The 22,592-nt window shown below is 37.0% G+C and overlaps 1 protein-coding gene across 1 annotated transcript in view; it reads left to right on the forward strand.

Annotated features, from left to right (window-relative positions):
* Window positions 1-2,887: 2,887 nt before the first annotated feature.
* The window catches only part of CHSY3 (chondroitin sulfate synthase 3), a 69,885-nt gene continuing 50,180 nt past the window's right edge, over window positions 2,888-22,592 (forward strand). Inside the window, exons 1-2 of the mRNA XM_015815261.1 lie at window positions 2,888-3,671; window positions 6,581-6,864. Of these exons, the coding sequence (XP_015670747.1) occupies window positions 2,888-3,671; window positions 6,581-6,864 (1,068 nt within the window). The remainder of the gene's footprint in view (window positions 3,672-6,580; window positions 6,865-22,592) is intronic.

Genomic DNA, 22,592 nt, shown 5'->3' on the forward strand with positions numbered 1-22,592 from the left:
CAGTTTAGGCCAGTGGGCCTCAACTTTGGCAACTTTAAGATTCCTGAACTTCAATGCCCAGAATTCTACTTTTACAAAAACACTAAAACCAGGTTTCAATATAGGACTCTGCAGTCAAGTAGGAAGGAGCTGTTCTGCTGCCATGAAACTTTGCTTCCCATCATTTCTTTGAATTTGTCCACCCAACTTGTACAATTCCAGAGGCTAATTTTCAGGCTGGACAAGAGGACAGATGAAAATACTGAACCAACTTCTTCATGTCCTGTCCTGACCACTTTCTACAGGGGGACGATCGAGAGCATCCTGTCATACAGCATCACAGTCTGGTTTGGAAGCATCACTGCTTTAGACAGGAAGGCGGTGCAGAGAGTGGTGAGGATGGCCGAAAAGATCATTGGCAGTTCCCTCCCTCCCATCCAGGACATAGCACAGAAGCGTTGCTTGAGCAGGGTCCGTAAGATTATCTGGGACACTACACATCCTCTTCACGACCTGTTTTCCTTGTTACCTTCTGGGAGGAGGTGTTGGAATATAGCATAAGTTACTCCATTTTGTAACCTTAGCAGAACATCCAGATTCAGCCATAGTTTCATTCCATACAGCATTAACCTTCTGAACTCTCAAGCTTCCTCCTTCCGTTATATATTCAAGATAGACAGTATTTAATATTTATTTGCTGCGTATATGTAGGGATGTGGGTCTATACATATGTTGTTCATAGTATGTTTATGTGTGCGTCATGTATGTTTCACTTTGGGAGCGGGCAACTAAATTTCATTTTTTATGTGTGCCGTTGTGCCCACAGTAAAAAAATGACAATAAAGATTATCTTATCTTATCTTATCTTATCTTATCTTATCTTATCTTATCTTACCTTATCTTATCTTATCTTATCTTATCTTATCTCTAAACCTTTGGTTTCCTGGCAGGTAAAGAAAGATTCTTCTTCTTCTCCATAACTGGGATTGATTGGAAGGGCTGGGAGAGGTGGCAAGTATCATTAGAGAGGTGGCTTTCTAAAAGCCCCCCAAGTCTCCAGACCTGTGAAGAGCCCTCTGCCATCTTTCCTAATCTGTCAGAGTGAATTCTGACAAAAGGCTAAACCTTCAGTACTTTTATTGCCAGATAGTTTTCTCATAGCATGGGTGAAATTGAAAGCTGGGGATGCCAGCCTTCCCAGTATGAGAAATGAAAACATTAACCTTTGGCTACAAACCTGAACAAAGACAGTTGGGTTTTGCAAAACAGATTGCTTTATTGGTTTAGGAGGGAAAAGTATTTTTAGTGAAACTTGAGGAAGAGTCCCTAGAAGCCACAGAAAAGGCCTTACTACAGAATTCCAATATTCAGAAGCGGAAAATCAAATGGGCAGAAGTCTCCCTTAAGCCTTTGGAAAAGAGAGAGTATTAGGAAGAGGTTTAGCCTGATTCTTCCCTCACAAACTGGGGTGTAAGAGGGGCAGGAATAAAAACCAATAAAACTTGCCAGATTCTGTTCACCCATTTTGCTTTTCTTTTTCTGGAGCCAGTTTTCTGGTCTAGACAACCTCAAAGGGCTATGGGGAGGAAGGAAATAACTGTCCTGTACTCCTGTTACTGAGAAGGAAAATGCCTTACTACTTAAGCAAGTATTTTTTCCTATTTCCCACCAGACTTGTCTCACATGCCTACAATTTTGCATCCTGTGCACCACCACTTTGGAAGGGGATTTAAAAAACTTTCCACACCCTAAAGTGTGTTTTGAGGAACCAAAACACAGGACATAGAATAACAGTTGGAAGGGACCTTGGAGGTCTTCTAATCTGACCCCCTGCATCATTCCAGAAAAAGTTGCCCAATCTCTTCTTGAAAATCTCCAGTGATGGGAGCACCCACAACTTCTGGAGGCAAGCCATTCCACTGATGGTTTGTGCTGTCAGGAAATTTCTCCTTAATTCTAGATTGGATCTCTTTTTAATAATCTTACATCCCTTACTTCTTGTCCTGTGCTCGGGTGTTTTAGAAAATTGGTTGATCCCTTTTTCTCTGTGACAGTCTCTCAAGTGTCGGAAGAGTGCTCTCACGTCACCCCTAGTCCTCTTCCTTAGACTAGTCATACCCAGTTCGCACAACCCATCATTAAATACTTTAGCCTCCAGCCCCATAATCATCTTTGTTGTTCTTTAAAGTCTGAACATCGGTTTTTTTTTTATCTGGTGGGGACCAGAATTGGACGCAGATACCAAGTGAAGGGAAAAGCGGGAGAACAAGTCATAATGGAGGCGCGTCCACCAAACTCGGAGAAACTCTGGGGAGTTCCTGGGTGGAACTGGGGGGGGGAATCTTCCTTCTGGAGGCCTTGCAGCCGGAGTCGGCTATTTGCCACCCTTGCACTGACGGTGCTGTTAGTGCAGCTCTCTCCGGAGCGCGGCGCTAGGAAGCCGCGCTGGCGGCCCTGAAGGAGCGGGATGAGCGGCGAGCTGAGCCTCGTTTGAGAGGTACGACGGCCGCGGCCGCTCGTTCGCTCTGCCGCTCTTGCGTGGAGGAGGCACCGTGGTGGGAGGGGCGCGAAGGAACCAGCGCGGCAGCGGCGCTGACAAGGTGCTGCCCGCGGAGTCCTTTCTTGGACGCCGGGGGCCTGTTCCGCTAACCCCGCTGCCCGCGGAGAGAACTTCCACTCGGAGCAACAGCCCGGAGCTTCTGCAGCCGGCGGCGGCGCCTCTGCTGCGGTGGGAAGCGACCACGCCTCGCGGACTCGCAAAGGCGGGTCTCGGGCTCTGGAAGCGTGACGAGAAAGAGGCGGAGGGAAAGAAGGCGGCGGCGGCGGCGGGACCCGCAGCTCGGTGGGCGTCTCCTCGCGGGACGGAACCCTCTCTTTCTCGCCGCCGCCCCATCCTGTGGCTACCACCATGGCCGCGCGGTCCCGGCGCCCCTGGCTGAGTGTCGTCCTGGGGCTGGTCTTGGGGTTCACCGTCGCCTCCTGGCTCATCGCCCCCAAAGTGGTCGAGCTGAGCGAGAGGAAAAGGCGCGGCGGCCACGGCGGCTCCCTGAGCGGAGGCGGCGGCGGCGGTGGCGGCGGCAGCAATAACCTCTGTGCTTTCTATGGCCGCGTGGCTGGTCTGCCCGGAGGAAAGAGGCAGCTGCGACCCGAGGAGCCGGCGATCGCGGCTGCAGGCTTGGGTGGCGGTAGGCACAGGCGATGGGAGAGGGAGCCACAGCCGCCCCCGGCTCCGCCCGCCGCAGAAGGGCCAATGCCGAGTCTCCCGGTTGCAGCTGCTGGAAGAGACCCCCAGGAAGAGGACGAGGAGGAGGAAGAAGGCGGCGCCGGCCGCCACGGCAGCAGCCACAACGGCAGCGGGGACTACGCGGGCACCCCGGGCTGTGCCAAAACCCGGCACTTCCTTTACGTCGGGGTGATGACCGCCCAGAAGTACCTGGGCAGCCGAGCGCTCGCAGCGCAGCGGACCTGGGCGCGCTCCATCTCCGGACGGGTGGAGTTCTTCTCCAGCGAGGGATCGGTCCCTCCTCCCGGCCTAAAAGGAGAGCAGCCCCTGCCAGTCGTGGCTTTACCCGGCGTGGACGACTCGTACCCGCCGCAGAAGAAATCCTTCATGATGCTCAAGTACATGTACGACCATTACCTGGACACCTATGAGTGGTTTATGCGGGCGGACGACGATGTCTACATCAAAGGTGAGAACCAAGAGTTCCGTTAGTGCGATTTTTGTCTTGTGCAAAAGAGAGAGAGAGAGAAATGAGAGGGATTGACCATGTGCAGAGGGCGGGAGTGACCTGAGAAGTGTAACTAGCATCAGTAGGCTTGCGGTTGGTAGATAAAGGGCAGGACTTCTTGAAAGCTTTAAAATGTGACTTTGGCGGTTACAAAAACGGTGCAGCGTCTGACTATGTATTCTGTAATGTCCACGCTTCCAAAATTTGCTAAATATTTGAAATTATGAGGGATTGCAACCTACTGAAATTCTGCATGAACATGCTAAACGTTTGCTAAGGCTGAGCAAGTAAAGAAACCCTCTTGTTTGGGACTCACTGGTTCCTTGTTATCTGCTTGTCAAAACTGACTCATAAACAAGTTACAAAAAGTACACCTTTACAAAAAGACTTATGTGATTTGAGTTCAACTCTTGGTGGTTGCGTGAATGCATCTCTTGTCCAGAATTATCTAATGGAAGAATGGCAATAGCCATGCAAACATATTAATAGATTTCAAGTTATATTATTGTGTAATATAGCACCTGCAAACACTGTATTAATATAACCTATAAAGTAATTTACAAAGTATTTTTCCAACTTTATTTAATATTTTGTTATACTGCTACCTAGTCAAGGAGAGAAGCAACCTAGAATTAAGGAGAACTTTCCTGACTTTTAGAACAATTAATCAATGGAGCAACTTGCTTCCAGAAGTTGTGAATGCTCCAATACTGGAAGTTTTTAAGAAGAGATTGGACAACCATTTATCTGAAATCGTACAGGGTTTCCTGCTTGAGCAGGTGGTTGGACTAGAAGACCTCCAAAGTCTCTTCCAACTCTGTTATTCTGCTATGGCAGTTGCAGAAATATAGTAATAAGTTGTTAACCAACTTTCTCTGTCCATAACTAGAATGCAACATAAATAAATTTAAGTGGAATTAGAAAGAAAAGTTTGTAGAAGACCTTTTCCACCTGGTGGTGTCCCTAAATGTTTTCAGCTACTGTTTTCATCATCTCCATTGATAGGAATTGCATTGTACACATCTGGGGGCAGCTGGATTAAGTTGTAGAAGTCTGGTTTTTAGTTTCTGAAATAGCAAATTGCCAGATGTTGTGAGTTTTATTTTCTCTTTATTTCAAAGGTTTTAATACCAGCTCTTAGCTTCAATAGTCTTTAAATTGCAGGGTAAACTGAATTGACAGGTCCCCAGAATTTTAAAGGAGTATCAGTAATATTTATCAAAGGCTTCAGTTCATGAGGTTGCTTTGTAAACTCTAATTCCAACTAATTTAACTCTTTAATCAAGTATGTTTCACTGAACTGTGCCTTATAATACAAGGTAGTCCTCAACTTACAGCAATTCATTTAGTTCAAAGTTACAGCGGCACTGAAAAAAGTGAATTATGACCGTTTTTCAGTTACAACCTTTGCAGCATCCCCATGATCATGTGATCAAAATTCAGATGCTTGGCAACTGGTTCAGACTTATGACCAGTTGCTGTGTCCCGGGGTCATGTGATCCCCTTTTGCCACCTTCTGACAAATAAAGTCAATAGCGAAGCCAGATTCACTTAACAACCAGGTGACTAACTTCTCAACTGCAGTGATTCACTTAACAGCTATGGCAAGAAAGGTCGTAAAATGGGGCAGAACTCAGTTAATACATGTAACAGAAATTTTGGGCTCAATTGTGGTCTTAAGTCAAGGACTACCTGTACAATTTTATATCTACTTACTTGGAATAAATATATAGGATTCTATAGTTCTTCGAAAAGTATACTTTGAACAAGAATGTAAACTTGATAGCTAGACAACTAAATCATTCTTTCTTGTAATTAATCAAACAGCCTTTACTGCACCCATTGTCTAAATACATCTTAGCTCTTTTGGATACTTGCCTGACATCCACTAAAATAGTTGAATGTAAATCATTTTTTTGCAAAGTAATACAGTGCACTCTTTACATTTTGAACAGAGCATAGCTAGATCACTGAAATAAAATGGGATCCCTGCGAAATGATAAAAATTTGATTAGGACCTTAAATTCTTTGCAGGTTAGTGGGCTTTGTATTGCAGAACTACAGAAGACAATCCCCTTGCTACTATGTGTTGTGATTTCTCCCTAAAACGACAGAATGGAAGGGGAGTAGAGCTGAGTGATTGATATGCCTCCTTTCTAATCATAGACAAAGCTTTGTTCTAGTATCACCAATCATAGTACTTTAGAGGAATAATATGAAGCATTATGTCCTTCGCCTGCAAATATATAATTCTTTTCAAAGACAAAACATTACAGGCATTTTTTCTTTGTCTTTGTATTTTTACATTTGTGTTTTTAAATTTAGTAAGAATTTAAAGGAATTGAACTTCAAAACACTTGTACATATTTCTCTGGAATTAGGCAGGATTCCTCTCAAGAATACCGTGTACTGTGTCTGCCTACAGCAAAATATGGGTTTTCCATACTAATCAGTGAAAAATTGATTTTTCTGAATCTTGCTTAACGGGACAAAACCAAACCAGTCAGCTTCTGAATTTATCCAAATAAGAATATTTGCTAAATTATGAATTTATATAAATGTGTTTGCATGAAAAGAGATATATACATGAAAAGAGTAAATAGATTATTATTTAAGATGTTTTTAAGACACTTGTTTATGAAAGATGTTTATGAAAGAAGGGTTTGTGTACTGTTGGCCTCAGCAGACTGTGATAGAGCTAACAAAATCAATTTTCATTACACAATAAGATGTAATTTAATTCCTGGGAGTAAGGCCTGGGAGTAAGGCCCATTATACAGAGAGCACTTTAAAAGGAAAATATATTATTTTCTATGTAAAGATAGATTTGTGCTGTAAATAATATCTTTTGATATTTTTTTTTCTTTTAGGTGAAAAATTGGAAGAGTTCCTTCGGTCACTGAATAGCAGCAAACCTCTTTATTTGGGACAGACAGGACTAGGAAATACAGAAGAACTCGGAAAATTGGGTCTTGAACCAGGAGAGAACTTCTGCATGGGAGGGCCTGGGATGATCTTCAGTCGTGAGGTTCTCAGAAGGATGGTACCCCATATAGGTGAATGTCTTCAAGAGATGTACACGACTCATGAGGACGTGGAAGTGGGCAGATGTGTTCGGCGATTTGGTGGTACTCAGTGTGTCTGGTCATATGAGGTAAGGAATGATGATGAGGATGATGGTATTTGTCCATTAGATGGCTAAACGTTTCGGCTGCACACTCTGACCCCATGTGTCTGACCACAAAAATACACAGCAGGTGCAGTGTGGCGTGGCGGATGTAATCAACATATTATAAGATGTTGTATGATTTACTCATGGGTTAAGTGCTATTTGCATTCATGCCTGACAGCAACGAAATGTATTTTGGTTTTTTTTTAATGATATACCACAAATCAGCTTACACTGAGTTCAATGTATGCCAAAGTATCATACCATCCTCAGTTACTGTATGTACTATTGGGCTAGAAATCAGTTAATTGGAAGAATGGGTTGTATGAATGAAATTTAGTGCTTATTCATCATAATTCTAAACATCACCATGACAGGATGCATTCTTGGAGTATATTGTTTTGTTATTTCAATGTTCTCGTACTAACTTGAAAGTGCATATATAAATAATGTATTAATTCATATATTTATTCAGATTGTAGCAATACCTGTCAGGGATTTATTTCTGGTCAAGTGTAGAGCTGCCTGACTTAATGGAAAAAGTTTTGGCATCACTTCTCAGAATGCAGTGTGCTGTTGGAACAGAAAAGAGCAAAATCCTATGAAAAGTGGTATTCTTGCAAATTCAGTTTGGCACGAAGTTGCCAGTTGTGTTTGAGCTGAATTTGGTTCTGAATGATTTCTCAATCTCTCCCAGGCTAAATATTTTGACTTTGAAACAGCAACTCTGATCTCAAAATGTAGCTGTAAAATTAAGGTAACACTTTCAGGGATGTAGGAACTTAGAATACTTTTGTATGGTCAAAGGGTATTTCAAACTTATGAATGTTTTACATATGTCTGGACATACATCTGCTGTGTGAGTTAACTCTAACCTTACTGCTTTTAAGAAAGGTCCTCTCCTGCTAGATTTTGTGATGGTATGATTCTAGTGGCTTGTAGTTCTTTATATTGTTACTCATCTTGAGTTTCTTATGGGTAGAAAGACAGGGCGAAATCATATCTACTTACATATAACATTAATCTAATGTATTTTTGGCTTAATGTTAAGACATTGACATATAGCAGAAGTCAACAATAGGTTCTTTTCTGTCTAATACACACATCAAAATAGATCTTACCTTGCATTTTCAGTAAAGTCATGCATATATGTTTTCAACCAAATAGTCATGGATTCCTGGAAGTTATAGCATTCTATTTCATTCACTACTGAATATTACCATATGTGGACTTTCTCATTCTTCTACTCTGCAGAGGGACATGTTCCCTTTCCCCATCTATTGATTTTAATTTTGGTTAATGGAAAAAACATTTTTGAAATGGAAAGAGTGTCAAGGAGTATATGGGGTAGGTATGGTATGGTATTCCTCATGAAAAAATGAAATCATTTTATTGGATGTGCTTAAAGCAATTCTTAACTATGACATTAATAGGCTATTAAAAGTAGATTATAAATGCAGAGTAGGTAAATAATGTTACATATTATATATTATGGAAATAAATTAGTTGGCAGAAATAATTTATGTTTTCACTATTGAAACATACAATGCATTAATCGGATACAGTGGTTCATTTTCTGCAAAACCTCTTGCAGTCCTAATATTGTTTTAGACTTATGATTTTAAGGAATGCCATTTGAAGTTATCTTCCACTCTTCCATTATGTATGGTGAGCAACAGTTTTGATGCATCATCCCAAACTCATTTTTTGATTTTTCACAATGTGGATATTTTTTGTGGTGACACAGATCAAACTTCTTTCTAGTCAGAGTTCTTAGTATACAATCATGTTGCTTCATATGCCTGGAACTACAAAATTAAAACTCTTTTTCCAAACCTCAACATGTAATTGAAATATATTTGAGATCACCATGTTGATCAGATAGCATTGAGACTACGTGATTTGCCTAGATTTACTCTGTAAATTGAAGACATAAAGATATATAATTATTATTATACTTATGTTCTAAATTATTGTGCTACTAATTTAGCATTAAAATATCCTTGCCCTTGTGTCACTAGCTCATTAAATGGAAAAAAAATCAATTTAAATAGGCCAATGAATGAGGTTATATGCTATGAAAGACAAGACAGAGAACAGTAATTGGATTTGGTGATAACATAGCATGCTTCCATTTTCTTTTGAAAAACATTTTAAAAATAAAGTGTGCAACATAAAAAATCTGCTGTAATCATCTAAACTCCATTCATGTTGGTAAACCACGGAATATTAAAATATAATGAGGAACAAATATACGACCTCGGTAATCCTGGGAAACCCTTAAAATTATGGAAAGCTGGAACAAATTTCCCCTTCCTGTATCAGCAGCTTATTTAAAGATGAACATGAGTGAATTGGGTGGAGAGGAGCAAAAATTCAGTGGCCTAGGCAAAAGACTGTGCAACATTATCTGTCATCTGATTCAGAGGAAAAGTAGTTTCATTCATTTTTACCATATATCTGTTGATTAATTAAGTGCCATCTGGTCAGTGTCAACCCTTAGATACCCTTGATAGATCTTCTCCAGGATAATCTATAACCAACTTTGCCCTTCAGGTCTCACATATTGCCCTCATTGTCACAGTAATTAAGTATAATAAAACCTCCATAGTTGACCACCTCTTTTAAGTTGACCTAATTTTCGTAGACTGGACATACACTATATGTACGCAATAGAAAGCCAACCTTTCTATACTGACCACCTCTGTAAGTTATTAATAAGATCGGGTCTTAATTTCAGAGAAATTAACAACTGTATCAATACAGTTGTTCCGTACCACCTCCGTATGTTGGCCACTTTCATGCAGTCCCTTGGGTGGCCAACGTTCAGAGGTTTTACTCTATATCTACCTTACTGCTGGTTGCCACCTTCTCTTTCCTCCCACCTTTTCGGGGGATGGACTTTTCAGGGGATGTGTGTCTTGACACTTTGTGTTCAAGATAATTTGAGTATCTTAACAACTGTGGGTTGTTTAGTTTAATGGTCCATTTGTTTTCTTGCTATCCATTATATTCTCAAGAGTCTTCTCCAGCACCAAATTTCAGAAGCATCAATATTCTTTTTATCCTGCTTCTTCAGAGTTCAGTTTTTGTTTCCTTAGAATGTCCCAGAGAATACAATTCTGTACAATTCTGATTTTTTCATAGATATAGAGACATGAAGCATTTGAATATCTTTCTCTTGGCCTTCATTGCTACATGGTCAAATATGGTAGTCATATTTATTGACTACTGGTTTCTTTACTGTTGATAATTTATTATAAAAGACACAAGTTTTCTGCCATTTCATTGTTGGTTGCTAAAGATTGCTGCTGTGTCTGTTGGAATTAGTTTGCTCTTCTTTATATATAATTATAATCTCATTTTTTTTTTATCATATTCCTTCATTTTTATTATTAGAATCTCCAGTAAATTTCCATTAAATTATCAGAATAATGTCAACAGGGGAGTGCAGGGGGAGTTATTGATGTTTCTTTTTTCCAGTTTTAAAACTATACTCATCTTCATACAGTTCAGTCTCAATATATAATCACCATATCAGTTGAGTAAATAAGGAGACAATATACAGTCTTGTCTCACTCCTTTGTGATTTGGAGCCAGTCTGTTTGACTGATTTTTTTTCCAGACTGTTGCTTTCTGTATATAGGTTTCACATTACAACAGAGAGATGTTTCAAATTCCCCTTTTCCCATGGACATTCCTTGCTTAACGTGGTTAACATAACAAAGGTCTTTCTATAGTCAGTGAAGCACACACTGATCTCTGTGGCTTTCTTGATTATCTATGGTGCATCTGCAATAATCTCCCTTCTTTCTGTTTTAGCTTTTCTAAAACCAGCTTGAGGTTTCCATGTAGGGCTCTAATCTGCTTTGGATGATTGTAAGGATTATTTTGTCAGCACGTGAAATTAGAATATTATGTGATAAATAGCACAATATCCTCATGTTAAGTCTCTCCTCTTTGCTGCTAGCATGTAGACCGACCTCTTTCAAATTGGAATTGTATTGTTTTCCATATTTGGTAGAGTTTGATTAGAATGCACATCATATTTCTGCAGATATTTCATCAGTTCTTGCAGCCTTCCAATTTGGTAATGACTTTAGTTCTGACATAATTCCATTCTGTAGTATCAGAGATTATTATAAGTAGAGAATATCTTTAAGGTATCTGCAGATCCCTACTGTATGGAACTTCAGTATACTTCATTTCAATTCATTGACATTAAGTGTACATGTAGTCCTTTACTTACAAACATTTGTTGAGCAACTGACAGTTCAAAGTTACAATAGCACTGGAAAAAGCGACTTACAATTTGTCCTTGCCCTTAGGACTGTTGCAGTATCTCCATAGTCATGTGATCAAAATTCCAGCACTTGGCAACCAGTATATATTTACGAAGGCTGCAGCATCTCAAGATCATGGGATCACCCTTTGCAACCTTCTCAGTGGGCTTCTGAGAAGCAAAATCAATGGGAGAAGCCAGATTTGCCTAATGATCTTGTAATTAACTTAACAGCTGTAATGATTTGCTTAACAACTGAGACAGAAAAGGTCATAAAATTGGGTGCAACTCATTTAACAACCACTTAGCAACAGAAATTCTGATGTCCGTTGTGAATCTATTTCAAGGATACCTGTAGCTGATGTATTTCATATTTTCCTGCCCTGAAATTTCCCATGTTCATGTTTCTTTGTAATTATCCCTTGTAGGACTTGGTTTTCAGTTCTTTCACCTTTTTTCGATCCCTTCTCTGGACCTGCTCCAGTTTACCAATATCTTTTTCAAACTGCAGAACTGAATGCAATATTTCAAGTGAGGTCTGACCAAGAGCAGAATAGAGTGGGAATATACTCCCTGCCTGCACCCCCCCTCCCCATTTCCTGCAAATGAATTTTGTTTCTGTAAATTCTGGGTTCATTCTTTTGGAGAAGGTGTCTTAACTGTAAGCTTTCTAAGATGAGGGAAACTTCCTAGCTGATACACTTTTTTTTTTACTTAAATCAACACTTTTATTTCTACTTTAGGAGGCTTTTACTATAAGGATGGATCAGATGAACTGTAAAGATGAATCAATTGAACCCTGTGGGTTAGGTTTAGGGAGCAAAACACAGATTGCAGAAAGAAATCAGAAGCAGATAACTCCCACCAATCTGGGGAAAAGGGAGTAAAGCTTCTGGTTCTTTGGTTGTGTATTTTTCAATTCTAATGGCAGGGGGAAGGGAAGAGAGTAACTTGGAAATTTTCTGGTAAGGAAACTTTCCATCTCTACTTTCTCATTGACCCATCAAGGAAACACTCCTATAATTTGCTTGGCAAAAATATGAAAATGGTTAAATGTGAAAATGGTTTGCCATCAACTTTTTCTGGAATGATGGAAAACGTTCCAGTGCCTTGAAAACTTCTAGAACTCTGGAATTTCCTTGTGGTTATCCATACAAGTACCTGATTAGTTTTTTCTAGGATAGTAACAAAGATAGAGCAATTTGTTTGGATCCAGAGTAGCAGGATGGTGTGGGAAGATAGGGTGGCTTGGAAGCATTGGATGACCAAAGCATCTTCCTCCTCATCTAAAAACCTCTTGTTTGTATTCTTGTGGAAGAATGTCCCATAGAATATATGAATTTATATTCATCTATATCAGTGTTTCTCAACCTTGACAATTTTAAGGCATGTGGACTTCAACTCCCAGAATTCCACAGCCAGCATTGCTGGCTGTGGAATTCTGGGAGTTGAAGTCCACATGCCTTAAAATTGTCAAGGTTGAGAAACACTGATCTATATAATTTTCATGCTTTTATTTTTCACAGTTGTGTTTGCACAAGAATAGTTCTGGAGTAACTCACAGCTTTCATTCACTGCCACTCTGGTTTCTGTTGTTGTCCTCTCTTCTAGTAACCCTTTCCCTGCTTCTCTCTCCATGATATCTGCCCCACTGATTTCTTTCAATATCTCCCTTCTAGTGCTTTCCTCAGCATAGTTACAGAAGGTAGAAGACAAACTGCCAGATGGGGCTCTGTACAAGCTTTCACCTTTCTCACCACACCAACCATAAGTTAGCCCTCTCCTGCAAAAGGGTCATGAGAATAAGATGTTTTCACACTTTCAAGAATGTTCACAACCTTGCAAGAAAAACAGTTCTCTCCACGAGGGAGAAAATAACAGCAAAAGAGGAAGCTTCCTTGAATCTCAACAGTCCCTGAAGGAATTGGTGGGGGGATGGAAGGGAAAAAAGACACAAATAAGTTTGGACACATCTTTGGCAAGGGGGACATTTAGGCAGAATTGCTGAAAACAAGACGAGCTACACCACCCCTCTCCATCATACATCATATATTAAGCATAAAAGCAGTTTTCCCAACTGGGTTTTGTTTGGAATTCTGTTGAAAGAATATATGAATATTTTCAAAGCTTAAATATGGGAGGCTTCTGTTACGTGTTTTTTCCTGATTTGGAGTCTCTGATGCTCATAAAGGCTTGCTGTAGGACAGGGGTTCCCAACCAGGGGTGCTTGCACCCCCTGGCGTGTGAAATGATATTCCAGGGGGTGCAAAAACTTGGGTTTTCAAAATTATAGTGTATATGCATAATTCGTTGCCGTTATTTCGAAGTTTGGTAAGGGGTGCGAGAATATATCAGAAGCATTCTAGGGGTGCGGAGTATAGAAAAGATTGGGAACCGCTGCTGTAGGAGAATCTGCAAACAGAGTGACTGTGTGGGATGGGGAGCTGGGGACCCTGAGTGAATTTGGATTAGTGAGGCACATTTAGTGGCTGTTAGGATTCTAGTAACAAATTAACAAATCTCTAGTTGGGATGGACAGCAACCAAATCGAATGAATGAATGAATGAATGAATGAATGAATGAATGAATGAATGAATGAATGAAGTCCATAATTTCTGTGAAGATTGGAAGATTCTTTTCTAACGTCATCTATTTTTTTCTTTTTCAGTCTCTTTCGTTGCTTTGACACTTTTTAAAAAATTTCCTGTGCTGATTATCATCAACTGTACATCTCACCCAAATAGCAGAAATTTAAGGTTTGAGAGACAATACCTGCAGTAGGGGTGGGTAGCAGTGACAGTAATCTTTATTAGAATCACTGACTTGAATTGAACAGCTAATAAAAAGAAATATTGACTAATTGTGATGTGCATCCTGGATCTGAAATATTTGTACATACCTTGTGGCCTTAGGATATTTGGTTATTTCCATGTAGGCAGTCCTTCTGATTGACTTTTGTTATTTGCAGAGAAAAGGGATGTATGATTTCATGGTGGTCATCTATGGAAATGAGACAAAAGATCTGTTTTAAATCAGCTGGGATAATGCTTTCTAAAATCAGTAAATGCTAGATTCTGGAACGCCTTTTTATGCTAAGTATTTGCTGATAATTCCCTTTCTGTCTTTTTTGTTTATTATATGCTATATTAAAATAACTTTTTTGGGGGGAAGCATTTGTGAGGTACTCAGAGTATTTTTCTAGATAAAAGTTATTTTTCTATATGTCCTCATTTTTTAGATTCTTTCCCAGAAATACAATATAATCATAAATTTTCTACTTGGTGCTAGTTCTAATTGATTCCTGAAATTTTCATTATTATAATAAAATGGACAGCTCGTCTGGTTATAATGCAAAACTAGCAGTATTACAAGAGTAAATCATGTTTTCCCTTTGCTCTTTTACCACTTCTGCTCTCTAAGATAGCAAATTTTTATTTATTTAAATGTATTGGTCATCCAACTCAAGTGAACTCTATGGTTAATATAGCTAAGAGAGAAACTACAGGACATTATCAAGAATTACATTATATGGTAAGAGATGCAGCTTGGAGTGCCTTTATCCATAGAGTCACTAGGAATCAGCTCCTATTTGACAAACCACAAAGGAACACACAACAAAAAACACGATTTTGATATTACTGTATATCCTACTGCAGTAATACTGGGAAAATGCAAAGAAAAGAAAAGAAAATGTACATAATTATTGTTCTGATAAAGCTTTCTGTGATAAATTTGTTACCGAATGTAATAGCTTAATATTATACATTAATAAGCAAACAACATTCATTTGGTGAATCTGTTCAGTCAATGAGCTAGTGTAATTGCTAATGAAGAAGAACCCATTTTTATGCATATTAACCACTTAAACAGCAATAAACTAACAAATACAGAGCTGAATGTTGCCTATGCTTATCTCTTATGCATAGTAATAGTGCCTTTATTCATAGTATCTTAAATTAACAGAATTTGGTAGTATTCTGTTCTGGGGAATGAACAGAGTGGATATCTTGGACTATTGGATTAAATTGTGGTGTTTATTTAATAGGACTAATTCCAATCTTGCTTCTGCTCATGTGATCTCCTCTAGTGTAGTTGCGAGAATCTGGACGTTTCTTCTTAGTTTTCCATTATGCTACCTTTGAATGTTAAAATGAAGCTAATAATTTTAAATCTTTTTAGTATGCATAATCAGTTTCTGGGTCATATGGGCAAGAAATGGATTTGCTTCAAATAAGTTATATTTAAAATGAACAAATGTGTTCATTTCAGGTGACACAAACTGTTAGAAATGGAAGAAAATCTGTACTATTTTTGCTTGCACAGGAGGAGATGAGAAGCAACTGATTCTGCTTTTATTGCATTGTACAGATGCAGCTGTAATGGGGGTGTTTACTTCACACACAAGATTACTCAGTGAATTTGCCCAACACATTAGATAAATTTGTGATTCAGTGTGTTCTACAAACCAGGCTGTGTTAAGATCACAGTCATAGCTAATAATTACTCCCACATACAGGACTTGATTCACATGGCGCATTAGTGCTTATTTTCTTTTATAGTATAATATGGATTGGAATTGAGCACACAAACATTAGTTTTAACCCCCCTACATATATTTTAAGATTTTTAGCCCTTTTGGGGTAATTCGGACATTACTCCATTTTTTATTGGAAGATTGGGAGTTCATCAGACAGCCTATCTCAACTGGAGTTCCAGTTGTGATTCCTGAAATCTGTTCACATTGTGTTCTCCACAGGAGGGCAGTGATTTTACTTCTAAGTCCTCTTTTTAATTCATTTAGCATTGTTGTTCCAGAAAGCACTTTGTAATAAATAGTGACATGAAATGCTAGCTTTCTGCTCTGGTAACCAGAAATCCTGTGATACTAAAAATGCATTTCCTTTACATGGAAATAACATGATACGAGCCTGACCAATATTAGCTGGAGATATAAGAATATTAATATAAAGCCAGTATTGGTTAAGAGTATCCTAAGTTATTAATGGCTTGTGTATTAGCACTGTGAGATGTCAGCATTTATATAAGATTATAGGAATGTAGTTATTGATAAATTATATTTTCCTAAATTAAATTATATTGATTAAATATCAGTTGATACTGGGAACTAAAGATAAAAGGAGAAGCAGAATATATTTTCTATTGATTTTACTCCATAAATAAAATGATAACAATGCATTCCCAAAGATTCTGTCTAGCTTGTATTGTATCATTTCATTAATAATCTTGTTCAGGTATTTTGAAACTAAGTCATTGGCATGAGATGGAAGCTCCACAATACCTAACATTGTTTGTGTGATGTCTGGAGGAAGAAGTGTTTGTGCATATAGATATTTATATATTGGATTCCTAAGAAACAGAAACCTGCTATTCAGGGTATAATTACTGTGGGCTGGATCCTGGGTTAATCATGTCTACAACAGACCAATACAAATTAATGAAAATTAAGTTAGTCTTGACTAAATTAATTCCCACTGATTTCATGGGTCTGTTTCTTCGTTTTTGGCAGTGCAGTCTAGCAATTAAACAGCAATCATATGCTCTTTGCATTCTGTTCTTATGGTGTGATGACTACATCAAATTAGAATTGAAACAATTAACATATATAGTAGTAGTTATATGTAGAGTATTAGGAAACTTATTAATGTCTGGTCAAGACGGTGGAAAATAGTTTATATCCTTTTAAAGTGAATTTTTGAAGAAAATTTAGAAAGCACAATAAGTTTTAACTTATTGGTTTTAACTTGCTGCATTTCTTCAAATAATTGGAGGGAAACAAAGTGTACCTCAGTAGCAATCAGATGAGGCAAATGTTCTTATATTTAGGGAAATCATGATTTATTTACTTTACTTACTTTATTTATACTCTACCACCTTCCTGAGAAGACCAGAATAATGTACATGGAGCTCTTTGGCAGACTTTTTTCTAGAATTAAAGTAGAATAGCTCCTATTCAGGAGTGTATTAAATGATTTCTTTTATGCTTATTTTTAAAGAAGGGTTTGATTTGTCCACAAGATTTATTTCTTGTTGTCATACGAGATGTGAAAAGGTGTTACTTTTCAGTTTCTTACATGCACTGTTGTTTCAATTTTATCTTGAAATAAGACAAGATGATTGCTAAAAAAAGGTGTATTTAAGATTGCGACTGGCATCTTGTGTTTAAACGAGACGGTGTAAATGAAAATAGGAAGAGGAAAAACAAGCTGGTTAATAGCTGTTAAAAATGACTTCAAACTAAGCGGTATTACTATTTCTCCATTTCTTCAGAAATAGTGAACCCTAGTTGAAACTTCAAAAACTATATTTATTGTATTTGGGAGGTAAACTGTTATTTTGTGCAGGAAAAAAAGAGTTGCAAATAGGACGTTAGGACATTTTGTTTTGAAACTGTTGCGGAGTTCTAGCCCTAGATAACCACACAAATTGTCTCACAAATTATGAAAGCATTTCTCATACAGATTTGAAAATGGATACATTCAAGCAGGGGTACAGAAACAGTTACTTATCATAGATCCATACTGTATATGAAATATGCAGTAATGCAAACAAAATTAATTTAGCCTAATCATTGCGGGCCAATAAATGAAGCTGGAATGAAGCTAGAAGTTTGTAAATTCTCTATTTGAAGATAGTACCCTCTTTGTCTTGCCCAGGGGTAGGCAACCTTAGCTCTTTTATGACTCGTGGACTTCAACTCCCAGAATTCCTGAGGTCCATAAGTCATAAAAGAGGCAAGGTTGCCTATCCCTGGTCTTGCCTAAAGGAATGTGCTTGTCTCCTCTCCTCTGAATCCCCATATTTTGGAGTTGAAATATATCTAATTATAAGAACTGGAAGATATTTTTTTGGCTAGGTCTCCTGAATTTTTTTAAAATTGATTTTTTTCAAATTATGCCTGCAATTTTAATTTTTTAAATTTTGGTATGTTAATTCTTTAGTTAATGCATAATGGTTGCTAATATGCAAATCTGACAGGATTTTGATTCAATTTCCTTTCAGATTTTGAACAATATTAATTTCGTTGTATGGAAGAGCGAGATGGAAATTATGTCCTCCATTCATGCTTATGTAAACTTCATTTTATCTATATTGTTTCTGCTTTACAAGTGATACATAGTTAGGGACACTGCTAAGGAGAAGGATAATTGGACAGTGAGATGGGCAGTATATACATTAAAATAAACAGACAAACAAACAAATAATATGTTTTGTTATTATGATTTAACTTGTATTCATTTAGCATTTGTTTTTAAAAATAATACAAGCTAAAATAATAGATTTTTATATTTTGTAAATGTGAATGATTCATACAATTTTGCAAAAATCATGAGGCTATTTTCCTCATGAATATATCCCCAAAGGATTACTAGGTAACCTGATTTTAGGGAAAAAAATAGGACATAGTACATTTTGAATTTCTGGTTTCATCCATTTTACTTTGTGGTAATTCCAGTACAACCCTCAGCTTGAATTTGGAGAATGAGGAATACTACTGTGAGGATGAAAAATTATTCTGAACCATACCTACTAATTTCAGCATGCTGACAAAATTTCTTCCTTGTCTTGCCAGCCAAATAACTCTGTGGTGAATTGGTATACCACAAATGCATGTCAGTTTGCACTACAGATTGCTCAGCTACATTAATCATATGGTTTGAATTCCAAAATCTTAAATTTGTCTACCTTAAGCTGATGTTTTATTTTTCATTTTTCTTGATCAGTAAGTCTACTCTGATGAGAAAGTTGTGCTTCCATTTTCCATTAATTTGGAGATTACTGTTTGGATGTATAGCAGAAAGTGTGTAACTAGTTTTGACTGTAAAAAATGAAAATCGGCTCTGAAAATCATACAGTTAATTGAAATACAGAATACAAAGTTAATTTTTTCCACTGCTAATTTTTTTTGTTACTATTAATGACTTAGTAATTGGATATAATAATACAGATATACCAGAAAGGTTTAAACTTGCTGCTTACCACACTATGATTTATCACATGGCCACTGTAGAGTTTAATTCTGTCAAACTTTAATGTGCTAATCATATTTCTACTTTTGACTGCAGAATATTATCTTTAAAAATGATATAGCAATATTATTTAAATGATTATATTCCTTGGCATACAGTTTTTTTTATTATAGACAATCTAAATTATTTATGCTATTCAACCACATGAAGTGATGTTTCTGAAACTAGAAAAGAAACGCAGTAGGAAGCCTTCATCGTATGATTGCTTAATTTAGTTCCTTAGTTCCTTTTTAGAAGCTTGTTCTAAAATCTTCGCAAGAGAAGTAGCATGGATATAAAACTTTTATTGGAAAATCACAGAACTTTGGCAGATATAGTGATGTTAGCATGTGCAAAGTATATGCATTTGTTGCAACTTTCTACTCTGTGTTCTTTATGGGTAGGGGAAAGTATTTTCATGACTATTATTACAGTGTGAAAATTATATATAACCTATAATGAGCTCTCAGCCACGGGAAAAACTTGTACACAAATCTGAAGCATTTTAAATACCATCTTGAGCTTCTTAAAATCATGATGTAAATGTAATATGTATGTCGTTTTCTGTGTGGATAGGTATATTTATTTATTGTTAATTTATATGGCCACCCATCTCAAATATAAGGCTGAACTGTTAACAGGGAATAAAAACAAATTAAGAAACCTAATAGAAAAAAGTGAATAACAGATTAGGAGCTGAGATTAAAAACAAAAACTCAATCAACACAACCAAGATATGGGCTCACCAGCTCAACAAAAACCCAGGTCATGGGGGCCTTATAGAAAGCTAGTAGGTTTAGGACAAGTGTAATCTTTATTTATTGACTGCGAAAAATAATCAAAAGCTACGTATTTCTGTGTAGCAAAAGTATGTGAACCTTTGCTTTGTAATTTCCCCTAGTTTTATACACTTACAGCTTAGATAATATAAATAGCTAGTTAGGATTGATTAGAGTTGTGCTCCTATATTTCTAAAAGATGATATGTTAGAGGTGTGTAAAATATATTAATACAGTATAGTCGACCATCACGGTCTGAGTACGATGTGTAAATATTTGATTCAAAAGTAATCTGATGTCTCCATATTAACATCAGCCCAACCAACATGGCCAGTTATGATAAATTATGTGATCTATTCAAATGATGAAGAGAGAATCAGATTGCCTATCCTGGGATAAAGGAAGAAAAAGGAACTAATGGGTATAGAATCAAATTAATTTTTAAAATCAATAAAATAGATTAAAACATTTCAGTTGACTTTGATGCTAGTTAAATTAGATTGAAACGTTTCTTTAATAGAAATATTACTCAAGTAATAAAAGAATTTCAGGGTCTATCTCATGTTTTGTCATGAATCGACAAAAGGTGGGAAATTCTTGCAGTATTTGGATTTTTAAATCAAAATAAGTCCTTGTAAATAAATATAACATGAAGTTTGAGAGGTCAGTTATGTTATCCATCAGGCAACTATAAAGATATGTTTTGGGCTGAAACAGGAAACTTGCAATTATACAATAAAGGAATTGGGGGAATAAATATCTTGTGGCAGTTTCTCATATCTATATACTTTTGCAACAATAAACCTGACACAGTGTAGATTCAAATAATATATAAATTCAGACAATTGCATTTTAAGTCTTTTTCAAGGAGTCCATAACAACTGTAGAAGGACTTCTGTCAATCATGCAATAAAAACTATAGACAAACTTTTGAACATTTGCATTCTTTACTACAATACTTTCATTCAGAATTTCTTTAAATACATCCAACCAAATTTCAACTTTTTAAATTAATGTGCTGCTATTTGTTTCTTGCATCTAGGCTTCTGATAAATTACTCCTGAGTAGAATATAAAGTAGCAAGTACATTTGCTTTATTTTTCTTACACATGGAGTTCTATTTTTTACTTTATACTGTATCTGCTGTTATGTTGAAACAAAGAGCTAATATAAATATTGTAAGAACTGGAAGATAAGAGAAAATGTATTAATTTTCCATATTGGATTATGCTTTGTTACCATAGTGTCACATAATTAGCATTTCATGTTAAATTTGTATAATTATAAACATGTAAAATCGAGAACATATTTGCAAATAGCAAGGTTATATTGTTATATCATCATTACAGAAATTTAAGATATGTCTTTGAAGGAAAAGTAAGGATTCATTCTATTACATATTTATACAAAAGGAGAGAAAAGGGGTTTAGGATAATGAATAGAGTGCTGTATGTATCGTGTGATTTTTCACTTGGAAGTAAGAGTGAGTAGTTGGTAAATTTATAACTCATTAATTGGTTATTGTATGATTAAACACTGCAGAAGCCATTCCATCTTTAGAATGCTTGTTAGTGCCAGTTTTTGTCTTTTTGTCTCAGATGTGCTACATTTCACAAGGAGAAAACAATTTAATCAGTCTCAGGAGTTTGCTCATAAATTATACAACTCAAATACAGGGATGAAGTTTTCTAAGCTATTTTAGAAAAGCAACAGTTTTGGCCTTTGTTAGTGAAAGAAGGGAATTTGACTTTGTTGGACAAAAATCTATGAGAGGGAACTTAGGAATTTATCTTTATCTCTTTTTAGGCTTCCACATTCTTCTCCCTTTGCCCTTATCCTCAAGGACAAGATGAAACTTGGTTTCTCTACTCAATCTGGACAACATAGAGTAATTCAGTCTCCAAAGTTTATCATGGGTTTGCAAAGTCAGGTCAAACACACATAAGCATGTTCAGTAATGTTCCATATTCTCCAAACAAAAGAAGCACACATTTATCTAGTACAGAATAGCAAGGAGATATGAGTCTATAAAAAAGAACACAATTGGTTACCCAGGAACTCAAAGATTAAAACAAATAGGTCAGGCTGAACCTTTATAGTGATACAGTACAATAAAACTTTCTGCTAACAGTTTAACCCACTTCCTCTCCCATCTTTATAACCTACCACAATATGAAACCTATGCTACATGATTGTTCTGTAATGGCTATTATATTATTATTGGCTATGTTCAGGAGTTCAATACTAAAATATTTATTAATATTTAAATTAAATTATTTCACAGCTTATATAAATTCACATCACAGGTATGCAAACAATATTTGCCTGATCAAATACCCAGTTTTATAAAGCTAGTAGATAAAATAATATAGGCTAATGCCATCAAACTTATAAAGTTCTTATAGCATATAAGTGATAGTAGAGTTGACATTGAATGCTTGCTCTAAGACCGAGTGGGTTCCACATTACTCATAAAGAAATATAATTTTGATATTAGGTTTGCCTGCTCCATTAATTAACTGTAGATGAACCTTGCAGTAATATGCATTCCAGATTTTAATAAAGTATATAATTGCATTAGGAGTATAATACCGATCAGAATAAATGGGTATTCTCATACAGCTA

Source organism: Protobothrops mucrosquamatus, unplaced genomic scaffold (genome assembly GCF_001527695.2).
Source record: "Protobothrops mucrosquamatus isolate PMUCROS unplaced genomic scaffold, P.Mucros_1.0 scaffold329, whole genome shotgun sequence".
Classification (NCBI taxonomy): domain Eukaryota; kingdom Metazoa; phylum Chordata; class Lepidosauria; order Squamata; family Viperidae; genus Protobothrops; species Protobothrops mucrosquamatus.